At 50.1% G+C, this 27,249-nt stretch overlaps 8 protein-coding genes and 2 non-coding genes across 10 annotated transcripts; 6 read left to right on the top strand and 4 right to left on the bottom strand.

Annotated features, from left to right (window-relative positions):
• Window positions 1-348: 348 nt before the first annotated feature.
• On the top strand, window positions 349-795 carry ALT_5402 (uncharacterized protein; the record flags this gene model as incomplete). The annotated part of the gene is made up of 1 exon (XM_033563693.2): window positions 349-795. The coding sequence occupies one exon, from the start codon at window positions 349-351 to the stop codon at window positions 793-795; it is 447 nt and encodes a 148-aa protein (XP_033419584.2).
• Window positions 796-4,179: 3,384 nt separating this feature from the next.
• On the top strand, window positions 4,180-7,457 carry ALT_5401 (MDR family MFS transporter; the record flags this gene model as incomplete). The annotated part of the gene is made up of 9 exons (XM_089599904.1): window positions 4,180-4,407; window positions 4,472-4,548; window positions 4,612-4,663; window positions 4,731-5,001; window positions 5,056-5,592; window positions 5,656-5,816; window positions 5,877-6,152; window positions 6,222-6,332; window positions 7,242-7,457. The coding sequence occupies 9 exons, from the start codon at window positions 4,180-4,182 to the stop codon at window positions 7,455-7,457; spliced, it is 1,929 nt and encodes a 642-aa protein (XP_089455781.1).
• A 3,947-nt stretch (window positions 7,458-11,404) lies between these two features.
• ALT_5400 (anthrone oxygenase family protein) lies at window positions 11,405-11,988 on the top strand (the record flags this gene model as incomplete). The annotated part of the gene is made up of 2 exons (XM_033563691.2): window positions 11,405-11,474; window positions 11,531-11,988. The coding sequence occupies 2 exons, from the start codon at window positions 11,405-11,407 to the stop codon at window positions 11,986-11,988; spliced, it is 528 nt and encodes a 175-aa protein (XP_033419582.2).
• A 2,399-nt stretch (window positions 11,989-14,387) lies between these two features.
• On the top strand, window positions 14,388-15,775 carry ALT_5399 (uncharacterized protein; the record flags this gene model as incomplete). Its single annotated transcript, XM_033563690.2, has 2 exons — window positions 14,388-14,390; window positions 14,441-15,775. The coding sequence occupies 2 exons, from the start codon at window positions 14,388-14,390 to the stop codon at window positions 15,773-15,775; spliced, it is 1,338 nt and encodes a 445-aa protein (XP_033419581.2).
• Window positions 15,776-16,420: 645 nt separating this feature from the next.
• ALT_5398 (uncharacterized protein) lies at window positions 16,421-17,368 on the top strand (the record flags this gene model as incomplete). The annotated part of the gene is made up of 2 exons (XM_033563689.2): window positions 16,421-16,479; window positions 16,537-17,368. The coding sequence occupies 2 exons, from the start codon at window positions 16,421-16,423 to the stop codon at window positions 17,366-17,368; spliced, it is 891 nt and encodes a 296-aa protein (XP_033419580.2).
• Window positions 17,369-17,448: 80 nt separating this feature from the next.
• On the bottom strand, window positions 17,449-19,376 carry ALT_5397 (flavin-containing monooxygenase; the record flags this gene model as incomplete). The annotated part of the gene is made up of 2 exons (XM_033563688.2): window positions 17,449-18,695; window positions 18,743-19,376. The coding sequence occupies 2 exons, from the start codon at window positions 19,374-19,376 to the stop codon at window positions 17,449-17,451; spliced, it is 1,881 nt and encodes a 626-aa protein (XP_033419579.2).
• Window positions 19,377-20,077: 701 nt separating this feature from the next.
• ALT_t107 lies at window positions 20,078-20,150 on the bottom strand. The gene has a single exon. It is a non-coding gene; the product is annotated as a tRNA-Thr (tRNA).
• Window positions 20,151-20,842: 692 nt separating this feature from the next.
• On the top strand, window positions 20,843-20,913 carry ALT_t106. The gene has a single exon. It is a non-coding gene; the product is annotated as a tRNA-Gly (tRNA).
• Window positions 20,914-21,511: 598 nt separating this feature from the next.
• Window positions 21,512-23,519, bottom strand: ALT_5396 (phosphate transporter; the record flags this gene model as incomplete). Its single annotated transcript, XM_033563687.2, has 5 exons — window positions 21,512-21,915; window positions 21,972-22,864; window positions 22,913-23,244; window positions 23,293-23,400; window positions 23,460-23,519. The coding sequence occupies 5 exons, from the start codon at window positions 23,517-23,519 to the stop codon at window positions 21,512-21,514; spliced, it is 1,797 nt and encodes a 598-aa protein (XP_033419578.2).
• A 1,257-nt stretch (window positions 23,520-24,776) lies between these two features.
• ALT_5395 (uncharacterized protein) lies at window positions 24,777-26,043 on the bottom strand (the record flags this gene model as incomplete). Its single annotated transcript, XM_089599903.1, has 6 exons — window positions 24,777-24,895; window positions 24,980-25,105; window positions 25,153-25,353; window positions 25,407-25,559; window positions 25,608-25,741; window positions 25,796-26,043. The coding sequence occupies 6 exons, from the start codon at window positions 26,041-26,043 to the stop codon at window positions 24,777-24,779; spliced, it is 981 nt and encodes a 326-aa protein (XP_089455780.1).
• Between the last annotated feature and the right edge of the window lie 1,206 nt (window positions 26,044-27,249).

Below are 27,249 nucleotides of genomic sequence, written 5' to 3'. Positions count from 1 at the left end.
GCCAGCGTCTTTATGAATTCAAGACTCCTCCATTGACTGTCACAGCTAGAGAGCCGAGGAAAATTTGATTAATGATCTCTGCCTAGGACTGAATTACGATTACTATATGAAGAGTAATCACTGACCACCCAATGAGTGTCAGGCAATCCATGACTATGTCCAGGAATGTCTGGACCTGTAGTATAACTGTGGAAACTTCGGTCCTCGGTTATAGATGTAAACACGGGACATTGGGTGGAGAGAAGAGGGTATATATCTTTAATTCAAATACACATCCCTCCGGTGTATTGCACCATATCCTGTGCGTTTTGACTCTTTTTTTCAGATTTCAGATTTGCTCACAGCGCTATGCCACGTTGGACCTTTGAAATCACGCCGGATACTTTGTCCAAGATTGAAAAGGACACTCTGGCCAAAGCCATCACCGATAACTATGTCAGATTAGGCATTCCTGCCTTCCTCGTCAACGTGTTCTTCCACGAAAATCGCATCGGGACATTTTACAGCGGTGGCAAAACACCCCCTCATACCGTCTTCTTCGTCCTCGACCATGCAGCCCGCTCGTTCCCTAATGAGCAGGCTCGATTAGATTTCATTGAAAGCGTCAATGGTATCGTGGAGCCCATACTGGGCCCCAAAGGCATCAAATGGGAATACAACATTTATGAGCATCCCCCGGACAATTGGCGTGTGAACGGCATGATCCCACCAGTCCAGCAGGAGGAGCTCTGGCAGGAATGGATTGATAGAAATGAGGCAGTCAGATATGGAGAATACCTCGAGACGAAAAACTGAGCAGGCTAAGCTTTCTCCCAGTGGTTGACGGACAAACCAACAACGTTTGTGCGTATTTTTACTCCTGTCAGATCCGATCCTAATGAACTCAATATCAGCTGTGTACAGGGAGTAACGGTGTACAAGACTTTTCAGTACATAACAACAACCATCGGTAATTTGGAGTTGCGTGCATGAATTAAGTAGTTAGTGTATAGTGATTATCTTATCAAGTATACTTTTCGGATACCGAGGTCACATATTTGAATAGTAATCAAACGTAGAACATTCTATTGAGACCTACACATAGTTTAAGTCAACTTCTCAGCAAAGTATCTATAGTGCCATACACGCTCTCAGGTCTGGGTAAGATTGATGCCCTCGCGGGCTTATTTTCAGTCGATGAGGCTCACTAGTAATGGAGCCATCCCCATCCTGACTGCTAGCAGCGGCAGCGCTAGCATATGCTGGAATTTCGCGACTATTCCGTGGCCGGTCAGGAGCAGACACTTATCCCCACCATATCATCCAAGCGGTGGTCAAGAAAGTATAAAGTATGTCACCGCGGCATTGGCTTGATGGGACCTGTCGGACTTGGAGTCAATCAGGCTGGGGAGCTGGCTCTTGAGAAAGGAGCAGGGGCTCTGGGGAGCCAAGGAATGCCAGTATATGGACACCAGTAAAATTGCGAGGGTTGGACTGGCTCTAGTCGTGGTGTCTGTATTTTGGGGCCAGGAACTCGTGCCTCGTCTTGCCAGGAAAGACAGGAGGAGGTCCTGGACACCTCTGCCATAATCAATGAGAGAGTAGTGAGATGACCACTGGCTTGCAGCGTAGTTGAGAAATGGATGTTGCTGCACCCTTGGCTCGGATTTTTCGTCCGACTCGCAAAGGCGGGCAGGGCGAACTCTGCCATGAAAAGATATTCCAGGGCAAGTGCTCAGGATCTTCTGTTGAGCCTGCGGGAAGTATCCCTCGCGCACGCAATCAATGTGGTCATGTGCGGTCTGATGAACTAGCCGTACAGTCCCTGTTTCTTCAAGCTCAAAAGGTTGCACGCACTGATATCAGAATATCCTGGTCAATCACAACCTCTCGTCGACGAATGCTTACCCTATCTCAACGGCTAGCGCTAGCTGCAGCTCTGACACGGTTGGACATACATGACAGACAACTTTTAGCAATTGCCAGAGCACTGTCTGAGTTGCCTGATTTACCCATGTTGACACAGACGAGGAAATGTTGATAAACTGTGCTCATGTGTTCATTGAGGTCCGTCGAATCCGCTGCTAGCAATGTCAATGTTGTCGGGCAGATTGTTAGCTTTCATGACACCGCTGTGTTTAGAATCAGCCCCCAAAACACCTAGGATTGATCATAGACTTCTTCGCCAACTACATGAGCACGGGAAACAGCAGCAAGTCAAGACCGGACGTAACTCGTCCGTCTCCCAGCCACCCTTCACTGAATCACAAAGACTATTCCTCACTGAACCGTGGACCAGTCGACCTCAATCTCATCGGTGTGCAACAGACCGAATCCGTTGGCTTCTTGCGCCGCATCTGTCCCCGATTGTCAGACCCTGCGCCCACACTAACTCAAATATGGGCCAACATATGTGGTGTGAATTATAATCATAAGAGCAGGTAGGATAACAGGTACACAGCATTCCCCACTCATTCCCTGAAGGACTTTGGAGGAATAATCACTGAGATACACCCATCTCTATTAAACATGAAATCCTTCTGTCTTCTATCCACCCCTTCAACTCGAAGTGAGGTGTTCCGCCCTGCTGCCCAGACTGCTGCCTCTACAGCATCATCAATAGTGCTTGCCCACCCCTTCCTCCAGGGCGTGTGATACACACTCGTGGGCTTTTCCCATCTCCAAACACTGTCTTCATCAGCAAACAGCGTGTCTGCAGTACTTCCAATTACTTGTGCACAGCACAGCAGCACTTCCCTGTCCGTATCAAGAGTCTCATCTTCTTCTAACCTTTTCACTAGTTGGACAATCCCTGCCTGATGGCCCTCAGCATCATCACTAGTCGGGCAAAGTGCGATAGGCATTTCCCGGATTAACAAAGATAGATAGTCATGTATCTCCTGCGGGGAAGATCGAGACTGAGGTAGTTTGAGACGGCTCAGCTCGCGGAACCCTTCAATGTAGCTGAGACTATCTATAGATAAACCAGTCTGGATCATTACAGACCGGCTCTGAGCTGAGACAGGATGGTCCCAGTGGTGTACCATGCAGTTCTCAGTAGGCTGTTGCTGGCCTGAGGTTGTGGTGGTGATCAGGATAGTATGGAGGAAGGTCGATAGGTTCTCTTCTGGAAATATGGCAGGTTCGGTCTAGGAGAATTTCTAAGCAACCGGAAGACAGCCAGAAGGATACAAAACCACAATATTGCTGATAGTGCATACCACAATGATTGTGCCCCTTTTGCGCCCTCCAGCAGGCCTTTCATTATCAGTAGACGCCATGATGTTCCGGATTGGGAAAGGGAACGGCTATTAGTTTGACGAATTTCAAGATGCAAGGCGTATATTGATAAAGTGATTGCAGGCGGGGGAATAGTTTGTGTGGGCTGCGTTAGTGTAGTTAATAGTGAAGCTTGTGATTCATGAGGGAACAATGTTAGCTATTTATATCGTGTTTCTGCGGGGGAGGAGCCCTTCATTGCTAATGTGTCCATTAAGTACATGACTAAAAGCTTGATCCAATCCGAAGACTTGATACCTACCTCAGCCCTGCTTAAGCTAAAGTGCATTTCTCTGGCAAAATAACCCTGTGATGCTACCGGATTGAAAAAGTGGTATTCCGAATCCCAGCCATCCAAAGTGTTTTCTTCGGCCCGACTACTATCACAAGTGAAATCACCAAGCTGGTATCCGACATCTTGGAGAAATTCGACATAGAAGAGATCATAGATACCAAAATTGGATCTATGCGGCGCTTAGCCTGATCAGGGAACATCCTCTATGGGAACGTAAACATGAATCCCACTGGCCTGGGGGTTTTCAGAATGGGCAAATTAACTGGTTTAAATGTAGAACCTTCAGATTTAATAAATGTGGACAGTTCAGTGGCCTCAAGTGCTGCTGCAAATGGTCACTGTGTGGAGTCTGTTCTCTGATTCGCTAGAGGAACACAACCAGGGATGGTGGGATCTGTGACACACTCTTAATGATCACTTTCAGGATAATGAGTTATCAGCTGTGGTGGTATTAATATTCTGATTATGCTGCCTGCCTGTCCTGTTATAAAAATGTCCTTGGAACCTCCCCCTTTTCCACACGGCCTTATCTCACCCATCTCTTTTCTCCCCAAGGCCCTCAATTCTTTTGCATGCCCATCACAAAACCTTTCTTGATTAGGCAACCCTACACACTCGAGTCAGTCATGTCAGTCTGTCCTCTCGAAAGTGCCGCTGAAGCTGGACGCCCACTGGACACGGAGAAGGTGCCTGGTACTCAAAGTCCTACATTTAGTGGACCAGCATCAATCAGTGGTCCTGATGAATCGGGCTCTCGATATCCCTATCTCAGGGGGATTCCTTTGTATAATCTCATCGCAGCTCTAATTGTGGGAATGCTTCTCCTGGGCCTGGACATCAATGTGGTCGCAACAGTGAGTTTCCATAAAAGTGTCGTTGCTGTGGTAGGGTTACTAAACACAGATGCAATAACGCTAGGCCGTTCCCACAATCTCAAACTACTTTGACAGTTTTAAGGATGTGAACTGGTATGGTTCGGCCTTCCTTCTGGCTCTGTAAGATGGCCATCCGATGTTCCGTGTTCATATCGCTTTTGTGTTCAGACACTGACTGGTCAGATGTGCAACGCAACCGCTTGCAGGCAAGATGTATACTTTATTCCCCTTGAAAGTATGTTCCCTCAGTTATGCTCTATCTGAGCACAGGTACCACAACTAACTCATTCTCCATTGAAAAGTACCTGTATGTTGGTTTTATGGCCATCTTTGAGCTCGGAAATCTCATCTGTGCGCTCTCAACGTCAAGCAACATGGTCATCGCTGGCCGGACTGTTGCAGGGCTCGGGGCTTCAGGCCTTTTCAATGGAGCAGTCGTTATTCTGACAGCGTGCTCCCCTCCCAATATTCGACCTCTTATAACAGCTTGTGGCATCTCTATGATTGCAATAGGGGGTATTGTTGGCCCACTGGTTGGGGGTGCCTTTACTGAGCATGTCAGCTGGCGTTGGTGTGAGTTTTTCCTTTGCCTTGCTCCTCAGATTTCCATATTTTGGATTCATTCAGGTCTAAGACTAACCGGCGAGTGTCGATGCCTAGGCTTCTGGGTTTTCCTCCCATTTGGTGGCGTCACCATGCTCATTATGCTAATACTCCGCGTCCCCGAGCAAACTACCAAGCCCCCAATGAGCTCTGTTCTCGTCAAATTTCCCAGAAAGCTCGATCACTTGGGTTTTGCGCTCTTCGCCATTGCCTGTACCATGCTTCTGACTGCCATCAATTGGGGTGGAGCAACCTACCCCTGGAGCTCGGCAAAAGTGATTGGTCTGCTCTGTGGGAGTGCTGGTATACTGGCACTCTTCGTCGCATGGGCTATCCATCAGGGTGACGAATCATTAATTCCACCTCATATTCTTCGCGAGCCAAATCTTTTCTTTGGCTGCTGGATCTCCGGTCTGCAAGGCGGTGCCACCATCATGGTGGGTTACTACCTACCTTTGTGGTTTCAGGCTGTCAAGGGAGCCTCGCCAACCGGTAGTGGCCTCATGATGCTGCCGACTATGATAAGTCAGATCCTAGGTTCAATGACGTCGGGCGCACTCGGTAAAGTAAAACCCAGTCTCTCTTTGGAACACAGACTTCTGAATCCTAACTTGTTATCTATAGTTCGCAAGCTCCATTACGTTCCACCTTGGGCAATCATTGGCAGTGTGATGACAGCAGTCGGATCTGGACTCATGACCACATTCACAGCAGATACAAGCAAGGGGAAGTGGATTGGCTATCAGATCGTCGCGGGGTTTGGACGTGGTGCAGCATTGAACATGGTTAGTAGTTGGTGTCTGGATGGAACCCGACATAATGCAAGACCTGACAGCATTTTCTAGCCCATCGTCGCAAGCCAAGAATATCTAAGCCCCGACGCCATTGCTATTGCCAGTTCTGCTATTGCTCTGTGTCAATATCTGTCTGGGTCCGTTGCTATCTCCGTGGCGCAGGCTATCTTCCAGAATGGCTTGACGCCAGCTCTGGAAAAGTATGCGCCCAATGTTGAGCCAGCAATTATCCTGGATGCTGGTGCTACAGGATATGCCGATGTTTTGTCTGCTGACCAGCTCCCCGGAGTCCGATTCGCGTATAATGAAGCATTGGTCAAGGTCTTTGTGAGTGCTATTGTTTCTAGGTTACCTGTAGTCTGAAAGTATTCAAAGCTGACTGACCTACTGTCATAGTTTCTCCCCACAGCCACTGCTGCTGTGGCTGCCTTGCTGAGCTTTGGCTTCTCTTGGAAGAAAATTGGCGTAGAGGAGCACAATGAGATGCTTCCAGCTGTTTCAGATCATGTCCGGAGGAAGTAGGGATAGTGGCAGTGCTTATTTTCTCCAGATATAGAATATGCTTCATCGCCTATCTGAGAGACCAAGGCCTCCCACGTCTCATGAAGCTATATCTACAGTCATGCCAATCTCAGAAAGAATAAGGATAGCTGGATTAATTAAAGGCATTCCCTATCTTCCAAAATAATAGTGAAGATTCTGGCGCAACCTTGGATCAATTACTAGCTGCATATGGGACATCTAATTTGGGTGAATGATATCCTCATTGCCTCCCATGGCGTCATTCACCCTGTTCATGCCTGCACAATACCCAACCTGTCTTTCTACAGCAGCCGATGCTCGATGCAAACAACCATCAGGGGAAATATGTGCCAGCTCTCCGCTATCTGATCATACCACTTCTCAAGCAGTCTCCCCAACATCGCTACGATCTCACTTAGCGGCCAAAGAGATTATCGTTACTAACATGGCTTCGCTCCATCGAGCATCGAGGAGTAATTGAGGAACTCGAACATTAAGGAGTGATAATATGATGTGTGCACAAATGGTGGAGTTGCTTCGTTTGTACTGTGCCAAATGCAACACTTCAGATGGCCCGATTTGAAGTGCGACATCCTGCTTACCTTGTACCAATGCGGAGTTCATGTCTGAATTTGCATACAGAGTGCAGCAGGGTCACCCTGCTCGAGCCACCACTCAATATCAACACACTGTGTTAGGCGGGTCCACCACCTTGGACAGCGCGGGCCCCAGAAAGTGTGGTCATTGTTCCAGGAGCGCAGCATCTCCACTGGATTGAATGCAATAATATAGCGAAAGCGCTCCCCCAGTTAGCCGCGCAGCTTCATGACCTCTTGAAGCCCATGGTCCTCGCAGCCCGTTCGACAAATGTCCCAAATGATGACCACACGGCAGATGAGGCAGCTGACCTGGCGGAGGCCGAGGTCAGCCAGCCTTACCAATCCCGAGGAATACTATAGGACCCCGATGCAAACCAACAGCGATCTCTACCGCGAATTTTTTGATGTTCTCGATAACCAGCGCTTGGGCGCCGTCCGCCTTCTCGACGCCCCAGGACGCGCATCGCCGGGGCCCTCCTCGGCCAACTGCGGTGGGACGACCCTGGTGTAACGACAGAGCTAAAGTTGTTGTTCAAACTCCCCATTAATAGTGCGACCGACTCTTCTGCACAAAGCAAACACAAGGACTCTTTTATTGTGAGGAGAACCAGAAGTGCAAGAGCTAGCTGCTTGAAGAAGGACTGCAATCATGTGCCCCTGCCAATGCAGCACTGGGCTGCTGCCTTCCTCGCGATGCCCCCTGACGAACTGCAAAAAGGGCAACACGATCACTGAGGGCCATATAATTGGCATTTGAAATGCCATTTTGAACTGGGTGTTTGACCCTGTGGATGGGTACATCACGCGCCCCCAAGAGATGCATACAGCCTATAGTGGACAAAAAGGGTCTTCAGACTTCTACACCTTCCAGTATATCGGCAGCTATGGGCAGTGAACATCCAACTGGAGGCCGCCACCAAGAACCTGCGGTGGCCGAAATATACCCAAGAGCGCAGACAATATCACGCAACAAAAGGGTAATAACGAGTTCTTAAAGACACTCAGGAAGCGGTTCATACTTACTTGACCAATCTATTTCTCATCCAGCTTCGACAGACTCTTCACTCAAAAATCTCCTATGCGGTATGATGACATTGAGACGCAGTACTGTCAACATGGCTAGCACATGTCGCTGGCCTTGATTCTTCCTCCCTACACAGGCAATTCTAGTAGCACACGATATGTTTCTACAATAGAGTCCAAGTACTTTTTCTCGACTTTGAGACCCGCTTTCCTAGAAACGACCATGCCTGGATTCAAGTCCATCACCCCAACCCCAGTTCAGCGGGCCTCGAGCATTGTGGTACTCGAGCAAATTGATGCCAGAAAGACCATCGCCGACACGGGAATGTGAAAGAAGTCGAACTCAAAAGGAAGGTGATGCAGAGCCCACTACATTCTACTTTGCAGATGTTGCAGATGAAGCTCCCAGAAAAAAGGCCACGAGTTGGTCGGGAATAAGGTCTACTCCCGCCTTCCAGGTGTTGGGAGTAGTGAGCCATATCGACGCCCTTATATATGGACGCGATTTCTAATGAGGTAGATTTGCATTGGCATCTCCGAGCAATCGACAATGAACTGTCTGCACACTGTCACATATTGCATTCGATCCACGATCCTGGCCCTTTTGGCGATTCTAATTCTGGACCAGTTCAGTTCTCTCATACTTGTCACTATGAACTTTACTATTTATGACCCTTCCCGAGTTGGAGAGAAAGCTATGTACTGAGGTTGCACTATGTACCTAATCTTGTGGGCAACGTAGTGCGTAGCGAGTTCTGAAATTTAAGCATCTTGTTGAGACACCTTTTCTTAAATATTGAGCCGCGGCATACGGCAAGTTCTAGGAACTATAAGACATGCGCCTGAATAACCATTTAGAATGATCAGGCAGAGACGCCCTCCATTCATCCACCATCCTATCCAGATCCTCGCCAACCGCAATCTGCCCGGTTTGCTTGTCAATGAACCTCAGGTTCTTTTTTGGACATGGCCAGGGAAGAAATTCCCAGGCATCTTGCCACATCATTAGGCCATCTTCACAGATAATATGAATTTCCTCCAGATTAGAGAACTCTCTCAGCTCATAGGTGTGAATACGGAAAAAGGATTCATCATTCTCGCGTGCAAAGGTAAGCCGGCGAAATAGTAGTTTTTCAGCAGCTTCAAACATATCAAACCAAGTATGCCCAATGGAGATCATATCAATCTCAAAGTTGACCCAGACATACCGCGGCTCAACCGCTGAGGAAATCTTGAAGGCCTGCTGGTACAGCCCCTGGTTTCGAGCTTCATGGCAGGCCTGAAGGACTGCAGGTACCGGTGTTGATGAGGTTACATGCAAAAGCTTGCCCCATGACCCATGCTCTCTCTTAAAACGGACCTCAACAGTGCGTGGCTCGACTGTCAAATCCCAGATCCTAGAGCGAAGCTCGAAAGGGAGACGAGGAAAAAGATGGAACGCGGCCATGCTGCGCGACGGAATTTTTCCAGTGGGATGAGTCGGCAATGGCCTGCCTCTTGGCGTCTTGGGAGGCAGAGAAACGTAACGTTAACAGGTAAGGAGCAATTGTTGGTCTTAAAAAGGTTGAGCAGGTTGAGCCGCGTTGGTGGAAGAAAAGACGACAGGGGTAGTGCTTTTTAGCGCCACTTATTTTATCCTCGGAATGTATCCAGCTGCATGTGCTATAGTAGTTAAATGAAGGCTCCCAAGTCCTACTAGAGAACGGAGTACCCCAACAAACCCACTAGTTCAAGGCAAAGATCGTGGGCTTGGACAGAGTCGACCAAGAGCGGAAAAGTTCATTAACGAGTTGATACCTTTTATTGCTTTATTATTAAATTTACGAAGGGTTAAGCTTTCCAAAAACGATATTCTCTCTTTCCTAGATACTAAGTGTGTATTACTACTGATTTCGGCCGCCTGGACATGATATTGGCATTTTTGTCTATGTGGATAGCAGGGGAAGCAGTGCTTGATGTCACACAGGTGATATAAAAGGTCGAAAGGACCGGGAAACAGATTCCCTCCGCTTATATGAAGTGGCCGCGGGAAGATAAAAGACTTTGTCAAATTCAAGCGAACTGGGAAATACCAGAACACATGGTCAAAAGTAAATAAAGCCATCGGAACATCGCAAAGAACCAGAAGGCAGAAGCAGGAAGTGGTGAGCAGAGAGCAGGACGGCCAGCTCTCTCTAGGAATCAACAATGCGCAGAACCGACAAAAGCACTTGCCAAGGACGTCTTTGAGAACCCCTGGCTTGCGGGTTGCTTCGGTCTCGCTGTGTGGGATCTCTAACTATGATGCTGCCACAAAGAAATTACAACCAGATACATCAATCGCTGAAAGAATGACGGCTATCATGCTGTAACCATGCGTTAAGTTGGGGTCCTGGGGTCAAGCCTGATCACCTGCCCGAACTTACTGTGCGGTGGGACATTGTGAAGCTCATGCATGCAAAACCATCGCTATTCCCGCCCTCTCTAGAGGCAGAGCCGGTGCAACTTCACCCATATGACATGCTGTACGGATGGAAGCACCTAGCCTTCTTTTGAACCAGGTCACGGAGACAAGGTCAAAGGCAAACGTCAGAAAAACATAGCTGCTTCGCCTATCTTTCATGTTCCCGGCCCTGATCATTTCGGGCTCTGGTTTCGGCCGAAATGCAGAGGATGAGATGATGTTGGACTAATGCTAGGCAGCCTTGATGAAAACAAGCTTTGCCAAGTGTGGCCAATCTGGCTTGTTTCATCCATTGAAATTCAGGTGTATTTCCCTTCGAGCCTGGTTATTATTCGAAAAGAGACCTAGGTCATATATTCTAAGCGCGGTGCCTGGCCTGTTACGTTCAAGCTTTCAATGCCAAACCTAGCCTTTAGGCATTATGAGAGGGAATTGGCACATTATGAAGACGCAGAAGACTCTTTCAGAGCAATAGGTAAGCTGCTCACGGTCACCAGTGATCAGGAAAAGCCTCGACTTTGCTCTACGACAGCAACAGGAGGAATTGCGGAAGCTGAGACTTTCCACACAATCAATAAAGTCAGTATTCTAGCAGTAGCTAATCTGCTAGACTTTATACCACCATCGCTTCTATTTCTGGTACCACGATACCCATGTGCTTGTTGTTTGGATCCACACTCGGACTCTCAAAGCCCGCAAAAGCCGACAGTGCAGAATCCGAAAGTATCCTAGATAAAGAATGGCATGATCTTCTTACTATTGGTAAGCTTACTTTTGCAGGAGCTTGGAATGCGTCTAGAATATCATCAGTTACCTAGTGGTTTTCAAATGCATCGATCTCATGACCAATCGAAAGTCAAATCCTTAAATGTGTCGTCATACCCCGTCTTACTTATAAGCCAGCTCCCGCGCCCTATCCACCCATCCATCAACTCAAGTGCCACAATCCCATTGTATCCTCGAACTGTAAACCCCAACAACTACTTGTCACAATGAGCGAATTTCCAAGCGCATTCCGCGCAGCTCAAGTCCTAGGCTTGACAGGCGCCGCCTGGCTCTCAGGTCATCCCTCACCCTCAACATAAAATCCCAGGAAGACATTAAACTGACAGAAACAGGCAACATATTCTCCCTAAGCCTCATATCCACCCCTGCCCTCCTCCAAACCCTCCAGGAAAAACAAGTCACCCCCTCCGTCGCCGCCAAAATCTGGGCCACCATCTACAACGCCGGCAAGATGCAGAACCCGCCCGTCGCGGCCGCTACCGCCGCAGTCTTCTTCTACCTCGCCTGGCCTGTCCGTGATGGAACGGCGTTGTCGCTGGTCGCAGCGCCGAATAGTAGCTTCCTGTATGCTGTTTCGGGGATCTTGACCGTGGGGATTGTGCCGTTTACGCTTGCGTTTATGATGGGGACGAATCATTCGCTGGAGGCGAAGGTGGGGTCTAAGGATGAGAGTGAGGCGACGAGGACGGAGGTTGAGTCGCTTTTGGAGAGATGGGGATTGCTGAATGCTGTGAGGGGGGTGTTCCCTTTGGTTGGGGGGGTGGTGGCGGCGTTGGCTGCGATTCCTTGATCATAGGTCTGGTTGTATTGTATTATGAGTGAGGGTTGTCAAATGGCGCTTGTGGCGTTGTGCTGTCGTTGATTCAAGTGTGAATTTATTGAAACATCTTCTCTTTCCACACTACGCAATTCTTGGTGATGTCTGAGAAAGAAGATTAGAAAAGTGTCTCTCCATGAGATAGGTTGGAGTTACTCCCCACATTCTTCACTAAAGCTACGATTTCATCCTAATCCTCCAGACAGGGAGTGGACCCTACATCTTTCTTTGGCGACTTTCCCGACTATGTTTGTCGCTAGCTGCAAGGGACGAGGTGGCCATCGCTGTGTCCCGAAGACGAAGATGAGCGTTCCTGTTTGAACTTTCTCTGAGTCATCCTCCTAGATGGGTATGGCGAGTGGGTTGTCATCTATCTCTGCACAGGGATAGTTAAGGGTGGATGTTGGAACGCATTCCAAGGTGTTCACAGCAAGTGTTCAATTTGAGATGCCATGGTTCAGGTGTACATTCAAGTCACCGGTCATGTGGCATTTATATAGTTAGGAGTGATGAATAGTAAAGCAGTACTTAGTTGGCCCACGCGTCATGATTGGACGAGGCATAGAGCCTCCCAGAATACTACTTATGAGATTCATCGTGGAACTTTCTTTGGTGTCGAGGAAACACAATGTGGTTCAGATGTCATGGGGGAGGGCAGCTCTTCTCCGTATTCTGCCCATCATCGAGACCTCGATCTAGGGGGTATTAAACACAGAATCGTGTAGTTGATCCCATGTGACAGACCACTCATACCGCTACAAAGCTGATTGGATCTACTGAATGAGGCCGGCCTGCATCATCGCTTCGTGGATATCCACGCCACGGTAAGGGAATTATCAGAATAACAATTTGTCCGCAAGAAGACCAGTAGGGTAATGTCCCGGAGACCGTCGGAGCCAAGCGAAAATGTCGTTGGAATGGTTGCCCAGTTGCCGTCATTCGCAGCCACAATGTGTTGTCGCATCGTTGTAGTTCCTTCTGAAAGATCAGCTGAGAACGAGCAATGAAATGGCCCGGCTTACCGATTCCAGAGATTCCAGATCTTGTTGAGATGCTTCTATACGGCTTCTTGCTTCACCAGATGTTGTCGATACATAACATTTGTTGGGACTCCCTGAGGAAGAATTTGCCTTCCCTTGACCTCGAAATCGATGAAGGGATGTCAATCCGCCGGTCTGAACACAAGCCCCAACTCGGCGTGACAGACTAGACGTAGAGGGATGCAGCTGCGCTTGATGGACAGCGATGCCGTTCATCGCAGCTTCCGAAGGCCGGCGACGGAGCCCGAATCTTTCAAGAACGCAGGAGAGATCGTGATTGTAGGCCATGGTTAGTGCGGAGGACCGTGGTCACTTGGAGCAACGTGGTGAGTTGCGCAATGAAGATCACAATTGGTTCCATGTCTTCTTTTTTGAAGAAAGAAACTCGAGAGACAATACGATTTCTTTAAAGCGACACTGTAAGTATCTAGCAAAGAAAGCAAACGTCCTCGATAAAATGTGGCCTTGAGGAGAGGAAACGAAGTGAGACCACTTCTTCAGAAGTGCGAGCTGGGTGCCCGGCCACCCAGAGGGAGGGGATGGACACTCCCTTCAGGATATAGGATCCTGCTTGAACGGTTGGTCAATAAAAGTGATCTCAGCCGATGGCACCCTCCAGGACCTTCGTCTGGTATCTAGAGGTCCCCTAAAAGGCTCGCGTCAATCTCTTCCGGATGGGTCAAACTTGAAATAGTTTTAGAAAAATGTTGATGAATTCATCTCCATAGGAAATGCAGTTGCATGATAGAGCCACTCCGGCGTCCCAGTAGCTAGCTCAGCTGAAGACGACATTTTGATTTGGGCAATGAAGCAAAGATTGGGGGCAATGGCAGGTTTATATCCTTATATCAACAATGACAAGAAGCTGAGTCTGGTGAATGACAGCGGCTTATTAAAGCATGATGCTTCCTACTCTGTGAATGCACCAAAGGACTACTAGGTTGATTTTAATGGTACTATTTTTATGCAAGTCTTGTCTAGTAGATTAAGACGCAGCTTTTGGTCAAAGAAGTTAATAGTCTTCCATGGAGCCCCTACTGCCAAACTTAGGTCAATGTCATCATCTGTAGGGCTTTATCCATATTTCTGCATTGATATCTACAATAGAAGTTATTCACTATGAATATGATCATTATGTTCAAAGCTAAGTAAGTAAATGGAATCAATTCCATCAACAGCAAATCGCCACAGGCAGAAACACACGGATAACAAACAGAGCAAACAAACAATGATAAGATAAGCGATAAGGATGGGCTGATAAGGCGATATTGGATTTGGACGACACTCCAACACTTCGTCATCGACTCATCCCTTGCGTACTACAGAATCAACATGGTGAGTTGACCATGGCCCCTGGTAACCAGAACTAAAGCTGACCAGAGTAGCGCAGTCATTATCTATCCACCTGCCTCAAGGGGCGATTTTGGTCACTTCCTTCCAGAAGGACAACCCAGCAAATTGGGGTACCATTCAGGAAACCCAGTGGCCAGCCTAGACAATGGCCTGCTTTCACGCAACTACGCGCCGCTACGGTAGATGCTACTCAAAATCAGTCAAACCTGTCAACACCCACAGTGCGGGTACAAGGGCCGAACAGCGAGGACCAGGACAACCATAAAGCCAATCTCATCTCCCAACTCAAGAGCATCCCCCAGGACACCAGTTCCCTGCGGATCGAGGAAAACACTCCGTCGGACAAGGAATGGTCCATCCTCAGCGAGCACTTTACCAACATCCGCGACCTGGAAATGGACAGCGGGTACGAGGAGGGCTTCAACGACAAAGAGATGCCCCTGCACTGGCCCCTCGAACGACTCGAGGTCAGCTCCGCCGCGGGCGAGGTCATCCAAACCCCCTTCATCCTGCAAGGCCGCGTAAAACATCTCGCTCTGATCTTCACCTCCGGTCTACGATTCGAGGGTCCAACAAACACAGAACTGCAGCGCACGAACCGCGAAGCCATCGATCGCGGTGAGGCAACGCCGCGATACATCACGGTAGACGAGGGGACACCGGCGGAACGAAAGATCGAGGTGACGTATATCCCTGAACTGGTGGCGCAGTGGATGACGGACAAGTACTCCAAGCCCAATCCGCGGGTGGAGTCGGCGAACCGACCCCCTGCGCAGGTCACCACGGACACGCTGGAGATTGTGGAGAACGATGCGCTGGATGCGTTCTGCCGGATGGCGGTGGCGTTGCCTCATGTGGTTGATAATCTGCAGACGCTGACGCTGCGCTCGACGCATGGGCTGGATTTCCAGTTTGCGAAAGAGAGTATGTTTGTGACTGTGCTTCCGCATCTGCTGAACCTGCGAACGCTGCGGTTGAGCGTGGGGGATATTTTCGAGGACAAGGAGTATCTGCCAAATCTGTATACAAAGCTGCCGCCGAACTTGTCGGCCCTCTACTTTCGAGGTCCCGCATCCCTGTGTCAGTCAGAGAAGTGGGAGAAGTGGATTGAGTCTTTCGCCTCGAAGGAGTATCTCCCCGAGCTGAAGAAGCTGGGTTTTGTGCTCGACTTGCATTATGAGGGTAGCAAGGACGGGAAGAAAGAGGTCCAGGCACCAGAAGCGGTTCTCCGTGAAGCTCGAGCTGCCTGCGACCGGCTGTATGCGGTTGCAAAGGACCGTGGAATCACAATTGAGGCTATGCATGATGAGTGGGCCGACGAGTTTGAACATCTCCGACAAGTGGATGATCGCTGGGGTGCCTTGTGAAGTGCGAGCCTTGCTGGTTACTATTCACCTTAATTAATTCCGCTAGTCAAATTTAGCATCACTGCTTGTCCGTCCGTCTCCCTGAATCACCCGTTTGACTTGGCGGTGGGCTCGTACTCGTTTACCCACTTTTTCGATTGGGCCTTGATGAATCTCGCAGCTTTTGAACTCCCAAGGCAACTCATTAAAAGATGCCAAAAATAATTAAGCTTGATTCATCCCAGACGAATCATCATGCAGCATAATCAGGCAGAAGGATTCCAGGATCGGGATGAACCGATGCTGTAGACCCCCTCTCCCTTCAACTGCCAAGTATGGCTCCGCTCGTACTCGTAAGGCAGTAGCCTGTCTCTAAATGGTGCGGTTCTAGTCTTCTTAGCTTAGCCTGTGGTGTCCGTGTATCCGTTTGTTCTGGACAGCTTAGATACGAATACGATTTGTTCCACATAGGGAATGTGTTGCGTTGGACTGTGTTACTTACTTTGGTTCATGTATAAATAGCCCGTAAGCACTTGGCTCCAGTCTTGCTGTAAGCTTAGCATCAGCGCCTGCTCGTCAGTCAATTAATAGATATAGATATTAACCTCAAGCCTTTATTCTTGCGCTTCCATTTGGTTCACTCGACTGTCTACGCAAACTACAGATATGGACACCATCTCCCCCGCCCCCAGCGGCAGCGACAGCGACACAGAGAGCGTAACCAGGTATGAGCACCACAATCCATATGGCGTCAAAAATAAAATCCACTGACGACAGAACAGCATCCCACCACGCCAAACCCACCCCAAACATTTGAAAGAACAATCAGTGTTTCCTCTCGCCCGCCCACCCCCAAAACCCACCCAACGCCTCCGCCTCACCCCCAAACTCCTCCTCCAGATCCAACACCTCTCCCCGAAATCCACCCGGCCTCTCCCCGTCCTCGAAGTCTGGCAACCTTCGCGCTTTGCGGCCCGGCCGTGCGCGACTCTTCCCAAGCTTCATGCGGGGGATATGTATGTTACCCAGAGCGAGGCATACGCTTCGTTATCTGGTGATGACCACGACCGTAATTTAACCTCGGATTCAGATGCAAACCAAGAGGTCGCCGGGGTGATCTACCACCCACCCGCACAGAAAACAAAAGCGAAAAAGGAGGAGCCGGAGCCGGGGCAGGCGGAGGCGGAGGTGCATTTCCCGCTGACAGGGCGCACGTGGACCGCGCGTGTGACAGCCACTGGCGGATATCGGTTTCAGGGACGGGATGGGGCCGCAGAGTACGTGCTGGAGTGGAAGAGGCGGGGGGAGGAAAAACGAAGTACTTCGTTTTCTTCGTCGTCGACGGATCCGGCGCCGGGGGCTGGAGGGGACAGCAGATTCGTGTTTGGGATTGTGGATATGAAGACGCGGCGGGGGGCGCGGGTTGCGTCGCTAACGAAAAAGGGATTTGAGGTTGGGTGTTGGGAACGGCTGCCGCTTGAGGGGCTTCGGGAGTGTGTGGGCTCGTCTACGGATGAGTCTGGACTATCGGAGGGGCAGTTCAGGACTGCAGTCTATACAATGGTTCTAACGACGGGGGTCTGGGTTGCGGCGCAGGAGGGGTGGCTGAATTGAGGTAGAGAAACAGTGCAAATTAACGATTATGACGGTCATATCGAGAAGCAATTTTCCAGTCTTCCACTGAGTCTATGCGTCTACTTCGCTCCATAGATGGTGATGCCTTCCACCAGGGCCTTGATCTGCAAGGCCAACAACCGCGAATAGTACCGGCAGAGCGCCAGGTTGCCGCCCATGAACCAGAATCCCGGATGACCACTTTGCCCCCAGATCGTACGCATCTCGCCTTCCTCGTTGAATCCCCAGACGCTCTCGATGCGATCGGCGACCTCGTCGCCGAAGATGGCCCGCGCTTGCGTCTTCATGTTCTGGTAGCCGGTCGCAAAGACGATCTCGTCCGCCTCCAGCTGCGTGCCGTCCGCGAACTGAAGTCCGTGAGGGAGGACCTCGGTGATCTCCTGGCCCTGTTTGACCTTGATCTTGCCGTCCACAATGAGCTGGCTGCCGCCAACGTCGATGTAGTAGCCGCCGCCTCGTGACAGGTACTTCATCAGCAGACCGGCGTTGTCCGAGCCCATGTCAATCTTGAAACCGGCCTTGTCCAGTCCTTGGAGGATGGCGGCATCGCGTTGATTCTGAGCGGCAGTCAACTTGATCTGCTGCGCCTTGAACAGCTCACTCGGGATGCTCCACAGATACAGGTCCGAGTCTTCGGTCGGGGGGGCGCCCTCCTCGTAGAGGCCCTTGAGCCCGATCTCGACAATCGATTCGGATGAAATAACACATGTTGTGCTTCGTTGGACCATGGTGACGTCGTATCCCTTTTCGTAAAAGTCCTGCGCAATGTCGTGGCCAGAGTTACCTGATCCGACAACCACCGCTTTTTTGCCCTTGGAAGCCGGATTTGCTGCGGTAAAATCGGAGCTGTGGCAGATACGATCACCCTTGAAAGACTCCATCCCCTTGAACCGGGGTAGACTCTTTTCTCCGGAATGGCCGGTAGCTTGGATGACGTGCCGTGGATGAAGGGTTCGGCTCTCAACTGAGCCGTCGTCTCGTCGTCTTTCAAGGACGACCGTCCACTGCTTTGTTTCATCGCTCCACGAGGACGATTTGAGCTTCGTCCGCGTCCACACATTGAGCTCAAGGAGCCTGGCGTATGCTTCGAAGAACTCGGCTAGCTTGTCCTTCGGGGTGAATACCGGCCAACTCGCGGGGAAGGGCAAGTACGGCATATGATCGAACCACACGGGGTCATGCAGTACGAGCTGGTGATATCTCCGCCGCCAGTTGTCTCCAATGCGGTCCTCCTCGTCAATGACCAATGCGTCGACATTGAGCATCTTGAGACGAGCGGCGACTGTCAGTCCAGATTGACCGGCGCCTTTCAAGTCAGCACAACGTCACATCAGTCTAGAGATGGTGACCTACCAATGACCAAGACAACGGGGTTCTTCTCCTCAAAAGCCAAGTCCGAGCTCCGTCTATCCTGCCAGTTTCTTCTGCCTAATTGCGCTCCATGCTGCACTCCCAGCGGCCGACTGGTGTTCACAGCCTCCTCGTGCCCCTTGAGCTCCTGGAGGGTCGTGAAGATAGTGAAGATTTTCCAGACGCCGTCCTTCTCCGCCATGCGGACCACGCCTCTTCCATGCCCTACATCGTTTGCGAAAGTAGTGAAGAACTCCACGCCGGTGATGTCACCAAACGCATCAATTGGGCCGACATGGGGCGCACGGAAGGACGATGACTGGTCAATATCAATCTGGGCCAGCCGTGCGGAATGCTCGAGGAACCGGGCGATGTTCTCTCTGCCTTTGATGGTCCGGTAGTTCCACGACAGACCTAAATGGTCCCGCCAGTAGGCGTCCTCGAGGAATAGATCTGAGATTGTCTTGTAGTTTTTCTGCTTCAGAGCATTATTCAGCCGACCAATCACCTCTGAAGCGACCTTGGCAGCATCAACGGACGTGGAGGAGGCAGTTTGGGGAAACTTTCCCACAGGAACATTGAAAGAGCCTGGTTCGATTCGATCCTTCGAGGGGTGATCAGTGATGGGAACAGTCATTGTGTCAGTATCAGGTAGAAGAGAAGTTGACAAGAGACAATGAATATCGACTCGAGAATTGCTCCTTAAGAACCTTAAGATTGACCGTGAGTAATCAGAAATTGCGGGGTAACGTCAAGCCCCAAGATGGAAAAAAAACACACGCTCCCTAGGCTTCAACGCTGTCTGGACAATGTCGAATACCTCTTGAAAGGAGATTAGATGGCTGATGACACGTATTTGTATCACAGCAGTCCTTAGCCCGATCAATTGGACAAGGAAGCCTGGTTCTGGCCTGCTATACAGTGGAGATCATTGCATGAGACATATGCATGTGCGGAATTTGTCCCCGTAATTGTACCAAAGTACACGTCCAATTGGTCATGCTGTATGCATTGGACATGTATGAACAGCAATTGCAGCATCTCCATGACAGCTAGCTAGATGTGTTGAGAGTCAGCGCTCATATGATGGTAGGTGCGGGGTTACGTGAGGGGGCATCATGATCGGCATTGTGTCTTCAGCCAGCTATATGCATTTTATGTGCGACAGCGGCATGGTTCTGGCGGTTGTGTACGTCGTACTACATAGACAACACGAAGGACCATCTCGAGCGAGGACCGCTTCCTGAGTGATTGTCAAAGCGGCACGAAGTGAATCGATGCGGGCGGCGCGAGAGAGAACCAGAAAAAAAAAGACTACCCCAAAAAAACAAAAAGAAATGCTCACAAGCGGATTTGAACCGCTGACCTCATGATTACTAGTCATGCGCTCTACCAACTGAGCTATGCGAGCCGGTAGATATTATAGGCGTCTGATTAGTAACTTATAAGAAAATAATAGTGTGCTTGGAGAAACTCAGCATGAGAACCAACATTTCTGCTCTTACGGATTGTCTTCAGTTCTTATATGACAGGAGCAAGTGCTTTAGACTGTGTCATTGCAATAAATACATAGGACCTAACCTATTTAGTCTACTGCTTGTTTCCCAACCTATGACCTATTTAATATCTCCTTTGTCCTCGGCGAAAGGCAATATATATTTACAGCGTGGTGATGTCCAAGAGCAAACTCGTATGATGAATTGACACAACGTGAACAAAAGTCGAGAATGCTAGTCAGCTCTCCCTTGGTCTTCATGTCAAGCACAAGATGGAGATCTACAAGCTCCACAGTCCAGACCGAGTCTCAGGATCACATCGACAACCGCGTGATACGCGTGCTGTCGGACAAGTGAAAGGCTCCCCATGATATATCCAGATCCGGGAGACGCGTGCACTCCATAGTCCATACTCCCCATAAGGCGCCAGGTGGAGGACATACTCTTCTGTAAACCTATATGACCTATCCTTGATCTCCAAGTAGATGAAACCAGAGATTTGCTCGTGGTGAGTTCAGCTTATTTTGAGGTGAAGCAATATAGGGCACCATCACTAAGAATAAAGGGCCTCTATAGGATCAGAAACAAAAAAATCTGATAATAACTAGCATCATTGGTCTAGTGGTAGAATTCGTCGTTGCCATCGACGAGGCCCGTGTTCGATTCACGGATGATGCAATGCAGTCTTCTTTTTTCCTTCCGACTCTCCTTCAGCCCTCACTTTTTGATATCATCGGAATATTTTTTTCCAGCTACTCGGCTCTGGATTCTTTTTCATGGTCAACTGATTCATCTCAATCTTAGATTTAAAGGTACGGATGACTAATAACTCAGACAGCTTGTACTGGCTTATGGCCAGTGTACAGATGAAGCAATTCAACCTGCATGCTCAAGATGAACCAGAAGCTGGGTTCTCCATGCTTAACCCCGTCAATATAACTCATCGACTCCTCCCAAGTCATCACAGACTCGTCCCTCCTCCAATTACACCGTCTCTAGTCAGATGACGCTGCGTACATCGTACACTGTACGACACCCCCAACCTTTTTCTCAGACTTGTCAGTCTAGCAGACGACAAACTGAGTCCAAGCTTGCACAAGGCTGATAAGCTATAAATCGATATTTCCAATCTGAGAAGCGGGATCGGTTCCATAACGTCGTCCATTTGATACCGACAGATCGGCATGTATGTCCGTTTATTATCTATCTATCCGAATATTTTGGTATGGTAAAAAAATGAAAATATATACAAGAGAAGGTATAAGTTGTCTAAAAATCAACGAAGCTCATACGAAAACGGCGACACCTGCGTCGGCCGCGCGGATTTCTTAACCGCATACCGACTCCTCCAGCCCAGCCGACCGAGCGCCAGCGTCTCAAGCGACTCGTGCCTCCCGCCCCAGAACTGGCCTTTGCCGGCGGCATCGCGCTGCACGGGTGGGATCCAGAAATGCGTGACGACGGCGCCGAGGATCATGCATGCGCTGAAGACGATCAGGATCCAGCCGTGGCGGACGGTGGGTTCCACGCCGGGCCCGGTGCCGAAGTTGTAGTATGACGAGAAGACCTGTACGAGGATGGAGCCGAGCTTGCCGGCGCCGGCGCTGATGCCGTGGCAGGTGGCGCGGTAGCGCGTGGGGAAGACTTCGGCAGGGATGATGTATGTTGTTGCGTTGGGGCCTGGTCTTTTAGTTAGGGACTGTTGTATCTATGGATAGGTGGGAGGGGGGGCTTACCAAAGTTGAACAGGAGCTGTCCGATGATGTATAGAATGACCGCCACAGGGCCTTCTTTGTGGACGGTGATGAACATTGTGCCGAGGGCGATAAAGAGCGCCGCCAGGGCCAGGAAGCCGTACTTTTGCAAGGCGGTGCGGTCGATCTTGGGACTGCACAGGATCATGAGCAGGCCGCCGACGAAGCTGCCGATGTTGAGGATAACGAGCGCGTGGATGGAGCTGTTCATGAACATTTCGAAGATGTTGGCGTTGGGGTCGTCGTTGGTTTTCCACACGGGCTCCCGGCCATGGATGTTCAGGGATCCCCACGTTTTGGCCAGGAACTGCGGGCTCGAGAGTCCGATGCCGTAGAAGCCAAAGTCGAGCAGGAGCCAGGACAGCGCGGTGCCGACGAGGGTGCGCCAGTTGCCTTCGGTCCAGAAGTACTGGGTGATGTCCTTGCGGGTCAGATGCCAGTGCGAGTTGAGGGTGGCGGGCTGGAGGATCTCGGTCTGCGAGGGCGAGCGGCCTTCGCTGAAACACTGGCTCGTGACGGACATAGCCGGCATGGGCAACTCCCTCCAGGTGTCCTCGGGGTCCAGCGACGGTGTCTCGTTGAAGAGGGTGGTGGCGTCGAACTCGGCCTTGACGGGGTCGTCTTCGATCTCGAGCAGGAAGCGAGGCGTTTCGGGGATGACGACTCGGAACAGTGTCGCAATGACACCAGGCACGACGCCGATCCCGACCACCCACCGCCACATGATATCAAACGTACGGATGAGGTCGTCGTGATGCTGGTTCTTGCTGATGGCTACCACGATCAGGGTGACGATGTTTCCCGCGATTTGTCCCAGTGGTTGCATGAAGAAGACGGTGGCCATCATGCGGGCGCGATGCTTGGCCGGAGCGAATCTACCAAGCCGTTAGCTTGATCCTTTTTGCACCGGCAAAATAACCTACTCCGAGGTGATGACAGCACTGAGGGGGTAATCCGCCCCCACTCCTATTCCAACCACCAGTCTCCACCAGACCAGCCAGGAAAACACATCCATGCTCCCATTCTCTCCGGTCGAGGACATGACGACACCCAGCGTCGATGTGATGAGCAGCATCAGCTCCACCCCGTACATCTTCTTCCGCCCATTGCGGTCCGCCAGATAGCCGAAGAGAACCTGTCCGAAGAGCGTGCCGGCCAGAGTCGCGATGTTGATGTAGGTGAGTTTCTTGGACGAGGGGTTATTCTGCCAGTAGACGTAGCTGACCATGGGGAGGGCCATGTTACTCGCGAAGAGCTGCCATAGTTGAGTCTGAGTCCGTATGAACCATGTGGTAGGACTTACTGTATATCCATCGAGAAAGAAGCCGACGCCGGCGACGAAGACAACAATCCATTGATACCCTTGTCTATCGATCGTCTCGTAGATTTGGCGCATGCGGACATGGCGGTCCTACATCAACCATCAACAATTAGCCTTGCACCGGCCTCTTTAAAATGAACTAGACATACCTGCTCATGGTCAAAATCCTGAGCCCGATCGGTCTTATACAACCGCTTGATCTTACCCATAATGATCACAAAATGATGGATTAATCAATCGACATGATCACAATCACGATGGATCTTTACACTCAGATCTAGAGATGCCGGGTAGATAAGAGACCTCCGCCAGGTCCAGCAAAATCGGCCCACGAGGCTACTAGCAGTAGCACTAACACTGACCACCTGAGGGGTTCGCTTCTGGCCTCGATAAAAGAAAAGAAAAGAAAAGAAAAGCAATATGTGCTCTTGCTAAGCTAGTCTAACCAGTCATCCCACCGACCCGCCACTGACCTGACCTGACCTGACTCGAGGAACATCTTTGGGGCAGTCGCGCCAGAGGACCTGGAGTCCTGGACACAGAAAGATCATGTTAGCATATCCAGCCGCTATTGGCCTCACTCCGTGCTCGATATCACTAAGCTCCCGGGCCTAGAGACCCCAAGGACCCCAAGGCCTGCACGTGTGGTGATGCCGTGTCACCACTGGCCCGTTGGGACCCACTTATCACCGCTGTCACGGAGCAGTTTAGTTACTTAGACGAGGCAATTCCTTTTCGATAACTACGGAGGAGGCACGAGAGGGTAAAATCAACCGATCTAGATATCTATTATTTGTCGTCAGGACGAGGGACACGAGTTCCTGGCTACCAAGTGAGACCGGACCATTACGGGAGGTTTATTCTGTTGCAGTTGCACATGTCGTGGGCGTTGTGGCGCGTCTAGAACAATGGCAATGACATAGCAATACTCCTGGCCGTTTTATACAGAGAGGGGGGTACTCCTATAAGTCAGTACAGAGGACAGCCTTGTCTGTATGGAGTATGCACTCCATATGATATGACTCCGTATTCTACTCCACGGGTAGGATCTAATCGAAACGCGCGAAGGATTCGGTCGGTGCTCATCGGGAACTACCTTGGGTCCTTCGTATTACCTTAATCATTTACGGCAGTAGCATATTACTGAACATTGGAAATCATGGGATAAGAGGAATTACGGATACTGCGCAGTCTGCGCTTAGTACGCGCAAATCGGAAAATCAGAAAATTCAAATTCAATTCCCGCAAGACAAGGAACTCCGATAGTCCCTCGAACGTCCCACCGAAAAAAAGACCCATCCATAATCTTGCAAACTCTATCAAAACGCACAACAGGGTATTTATTCCAAACATCCTAAGACCTAAACTCCGTGCTGGTGCAAATAATATGAAATTAAGTAATGGGATCCCAATATCCAATCACTAGCATGCAACCGGCCTTGGTGATTACCTATACTTGGTAATCCTCACTCCTTGTGCCTGTGCCTGCCTGCGAGTTCGTGGGACCCGGTAGTAGGGTACCAGAAAATCGTCTGCTCTGGAGACCTCTCTGGAGACGTATCTGCATATGGTACAATTATAACATCTGATTGGTCAGGAACGCGCAAAATGCTTTCCGATCTGCGGCTGGTGAGCTTGGTCTCCCAATGACAGCCAAGAAATGACATACCCTGATCGTCCAGGAACTGGATGTGCAATGATTTCATCTGCGATAGGATATCAAAGTTCGGCTGTAGCTCGAGCACCACGGGCCGACCGGCTTTTTTGCCGGGATTCACTGTCTCGACGCAATTTACTACCACTGTCAGTATCGTCATGTAGATACGAGGGTAGGAAGCATACCAGGAATCGAAACATATCGCTTCAGCTCTTTCCGCTGCGAGTTGGCGAAAAACAGCATGACCTGTTTCCCGTTGTGTCCGCGGAAGATCCGTAGATTCTGGCTGATGCATTCCTCCCCGCGGCCCTTGGATTTTGCTTCGGCGATGCCGGCAATAAAAACCAGTTTTGCGGCCAGGATGAGTTCCTGGAACTGCACGCAGTCTGGTGTATCATTAGCATAACTCCGGAGCAGAGACAGAATAGAGTAAACGTACCCCGCCAGTCCTCAAAGGTATATGACAGCTGGGTGGTAAAGACCGTGCTTGCGCTTTGCACAGTCTGCTCTTCCAGAAAGGAGATGCGGAGGGAGGGTTCATTCCGGAGTTTGGGATGTTCGAGGTGAGGCACGGGGAGTTTTGTGCCATGAACTGTCTGCATTAGATTTGCTTCTGGTCTATAAATGCAGCGCGACTTACAGGTATGGATAAAAGGCGAATTCTGCCCTATCCCGCCCCCCAGCTCCAGACCGCGGAGGGTGCCTGTGGCATCCTTGCAGATGTCGATGTAGGTATATCGAAGTTTGAAGAGTTTGCTATTTCGCACGAATGATCTATTACCAAGTCAGACTGACAGCTTGACCCTTTGCCATCATCAAGGAACGTACATCGTCACGGCCGGACTGAGCTGTAAGCGAGTAACATCATCGTGCAGCGATGGGACCCTCGACCTCGTCCCCGGCGTGGTCGCGGGGCTGATGGGCGTGTGGTAGAACGGTGACGACGGAGAACCCAGGATTGCAGATGCTGAGCTGGACGAACTGGTCGAGGTGGAAAATGCGCTTTCGCGTCGGGAGGGGGGTAGAGGAGGCAGAGGCCAGTCGTGATCGAAAACGGAGAGTGAATGGTGGCTCATGGCCGCAGTGTGGGCCGGCCAATGCTCATATATAATTGCCAGAAGGAGGGATAATATCCAGTTATATAACGAGGAATCTGTATATGATCGTCAAAGTGACAGCGTCCCAGCGATGGATATAGGTCACTAGTGATCTAACAGTGGAACAACAACGTGGGAGGGTGGCGATCGTGCTGATCTCCGAGATATGATCGATGGGGCTGAGATGGACGCTGGGAATCGGAGTCCCATTCTTCTGGCTGCTCGGTTGCTGTCTATGCCCTCAATTATGACCGATAATCATGAGTTCGCAAAGGTGGTGGGACTGGACCGAGACCATAACGGAAATGGGGATCCAGTTTAGAGCGGATGGGGATTTTTGAAAGACCACCACTTAAATAGAGTGGTGGTAACTAGTCAGTCAGAACAGTCAAATCGTCAATAGTAGATGATGTAGAGAAAACTACTGGAAGACGGAGTAAATAGATAGACAGACTGAGCCCTCGTGGAGCAGACAACTGGATCGGATGTCTTGTGGAGTTGCTCAGCAAGTGCATAGTTAGTGCCTGGTGCATGCATCCAGGCGCAGGGAATCAACTGTAAGAACAGACAGGGCTATCCGCAACGTGCGCAAATGGATGGCTGCGGTTAAAAGCTTATAAGCCGGTGGGGCCATTGTCAGCCTCTGGAACGGCGTGACGATGGGGGGATTTCTGCCCTTTTGAGTCTTCCTCGGCTGTGTCCTGGCACTTAATATATCTATCCCCGTGGCATAGCCATGGATTCAGAATCAACTATTGGTGAGCTGCCATGACTTGTGCTCGTCCATAAGCGCTATGGCACGATCCTCCTGACTCAGATATCTCCTCGGTGGCCTGTGTCTGCACGGATATCACATTGAATTAAATTCCTTGAAGTCCAAGCTCAAGCTAGATAGAGCTCTGTCCATGTGCAATGACGACGGAGCCTGATCCTGGTAGGCGGTCGCATGTTTGCTTTTCTTTGCTTCCCAGATAACAGACGTAGTGTATCTAGCGGAGTGAATTAATTTGATTTCCATCAATTGGCGCCTCCATGGATCCATTCTTCTTATTGTCATTGATCCAGAAACAATTTTAAGTTTGTTTTCTTCGGTGTGGATCAGGTCCGCGTCGGATTTACTGCTGAGAAGAGAAAAGAGGCGTAAGTTGAGACACAGAGAGATCCTGCCAGTACGGAGTACTCTCA

This window comes from Aspergillus lentulus (assembly GCF_001445615.1).
Source record: "Aspergillus lentulus DNA, contig: Alt09, strain: IFM 54703, whole genome shotgun sequence".
Lineage (NCBI taxonomy): Eukaryota > Fungi > Ascomycota > Eurotiomycetes > Eurotiales > Aspergillaceae > Aspergillus > Aspergillus lentulus.
Note: the sequence above shows the minus strand (reverse complement) of the source record. Positions and strands in the feature narration are given on the sequence as shown.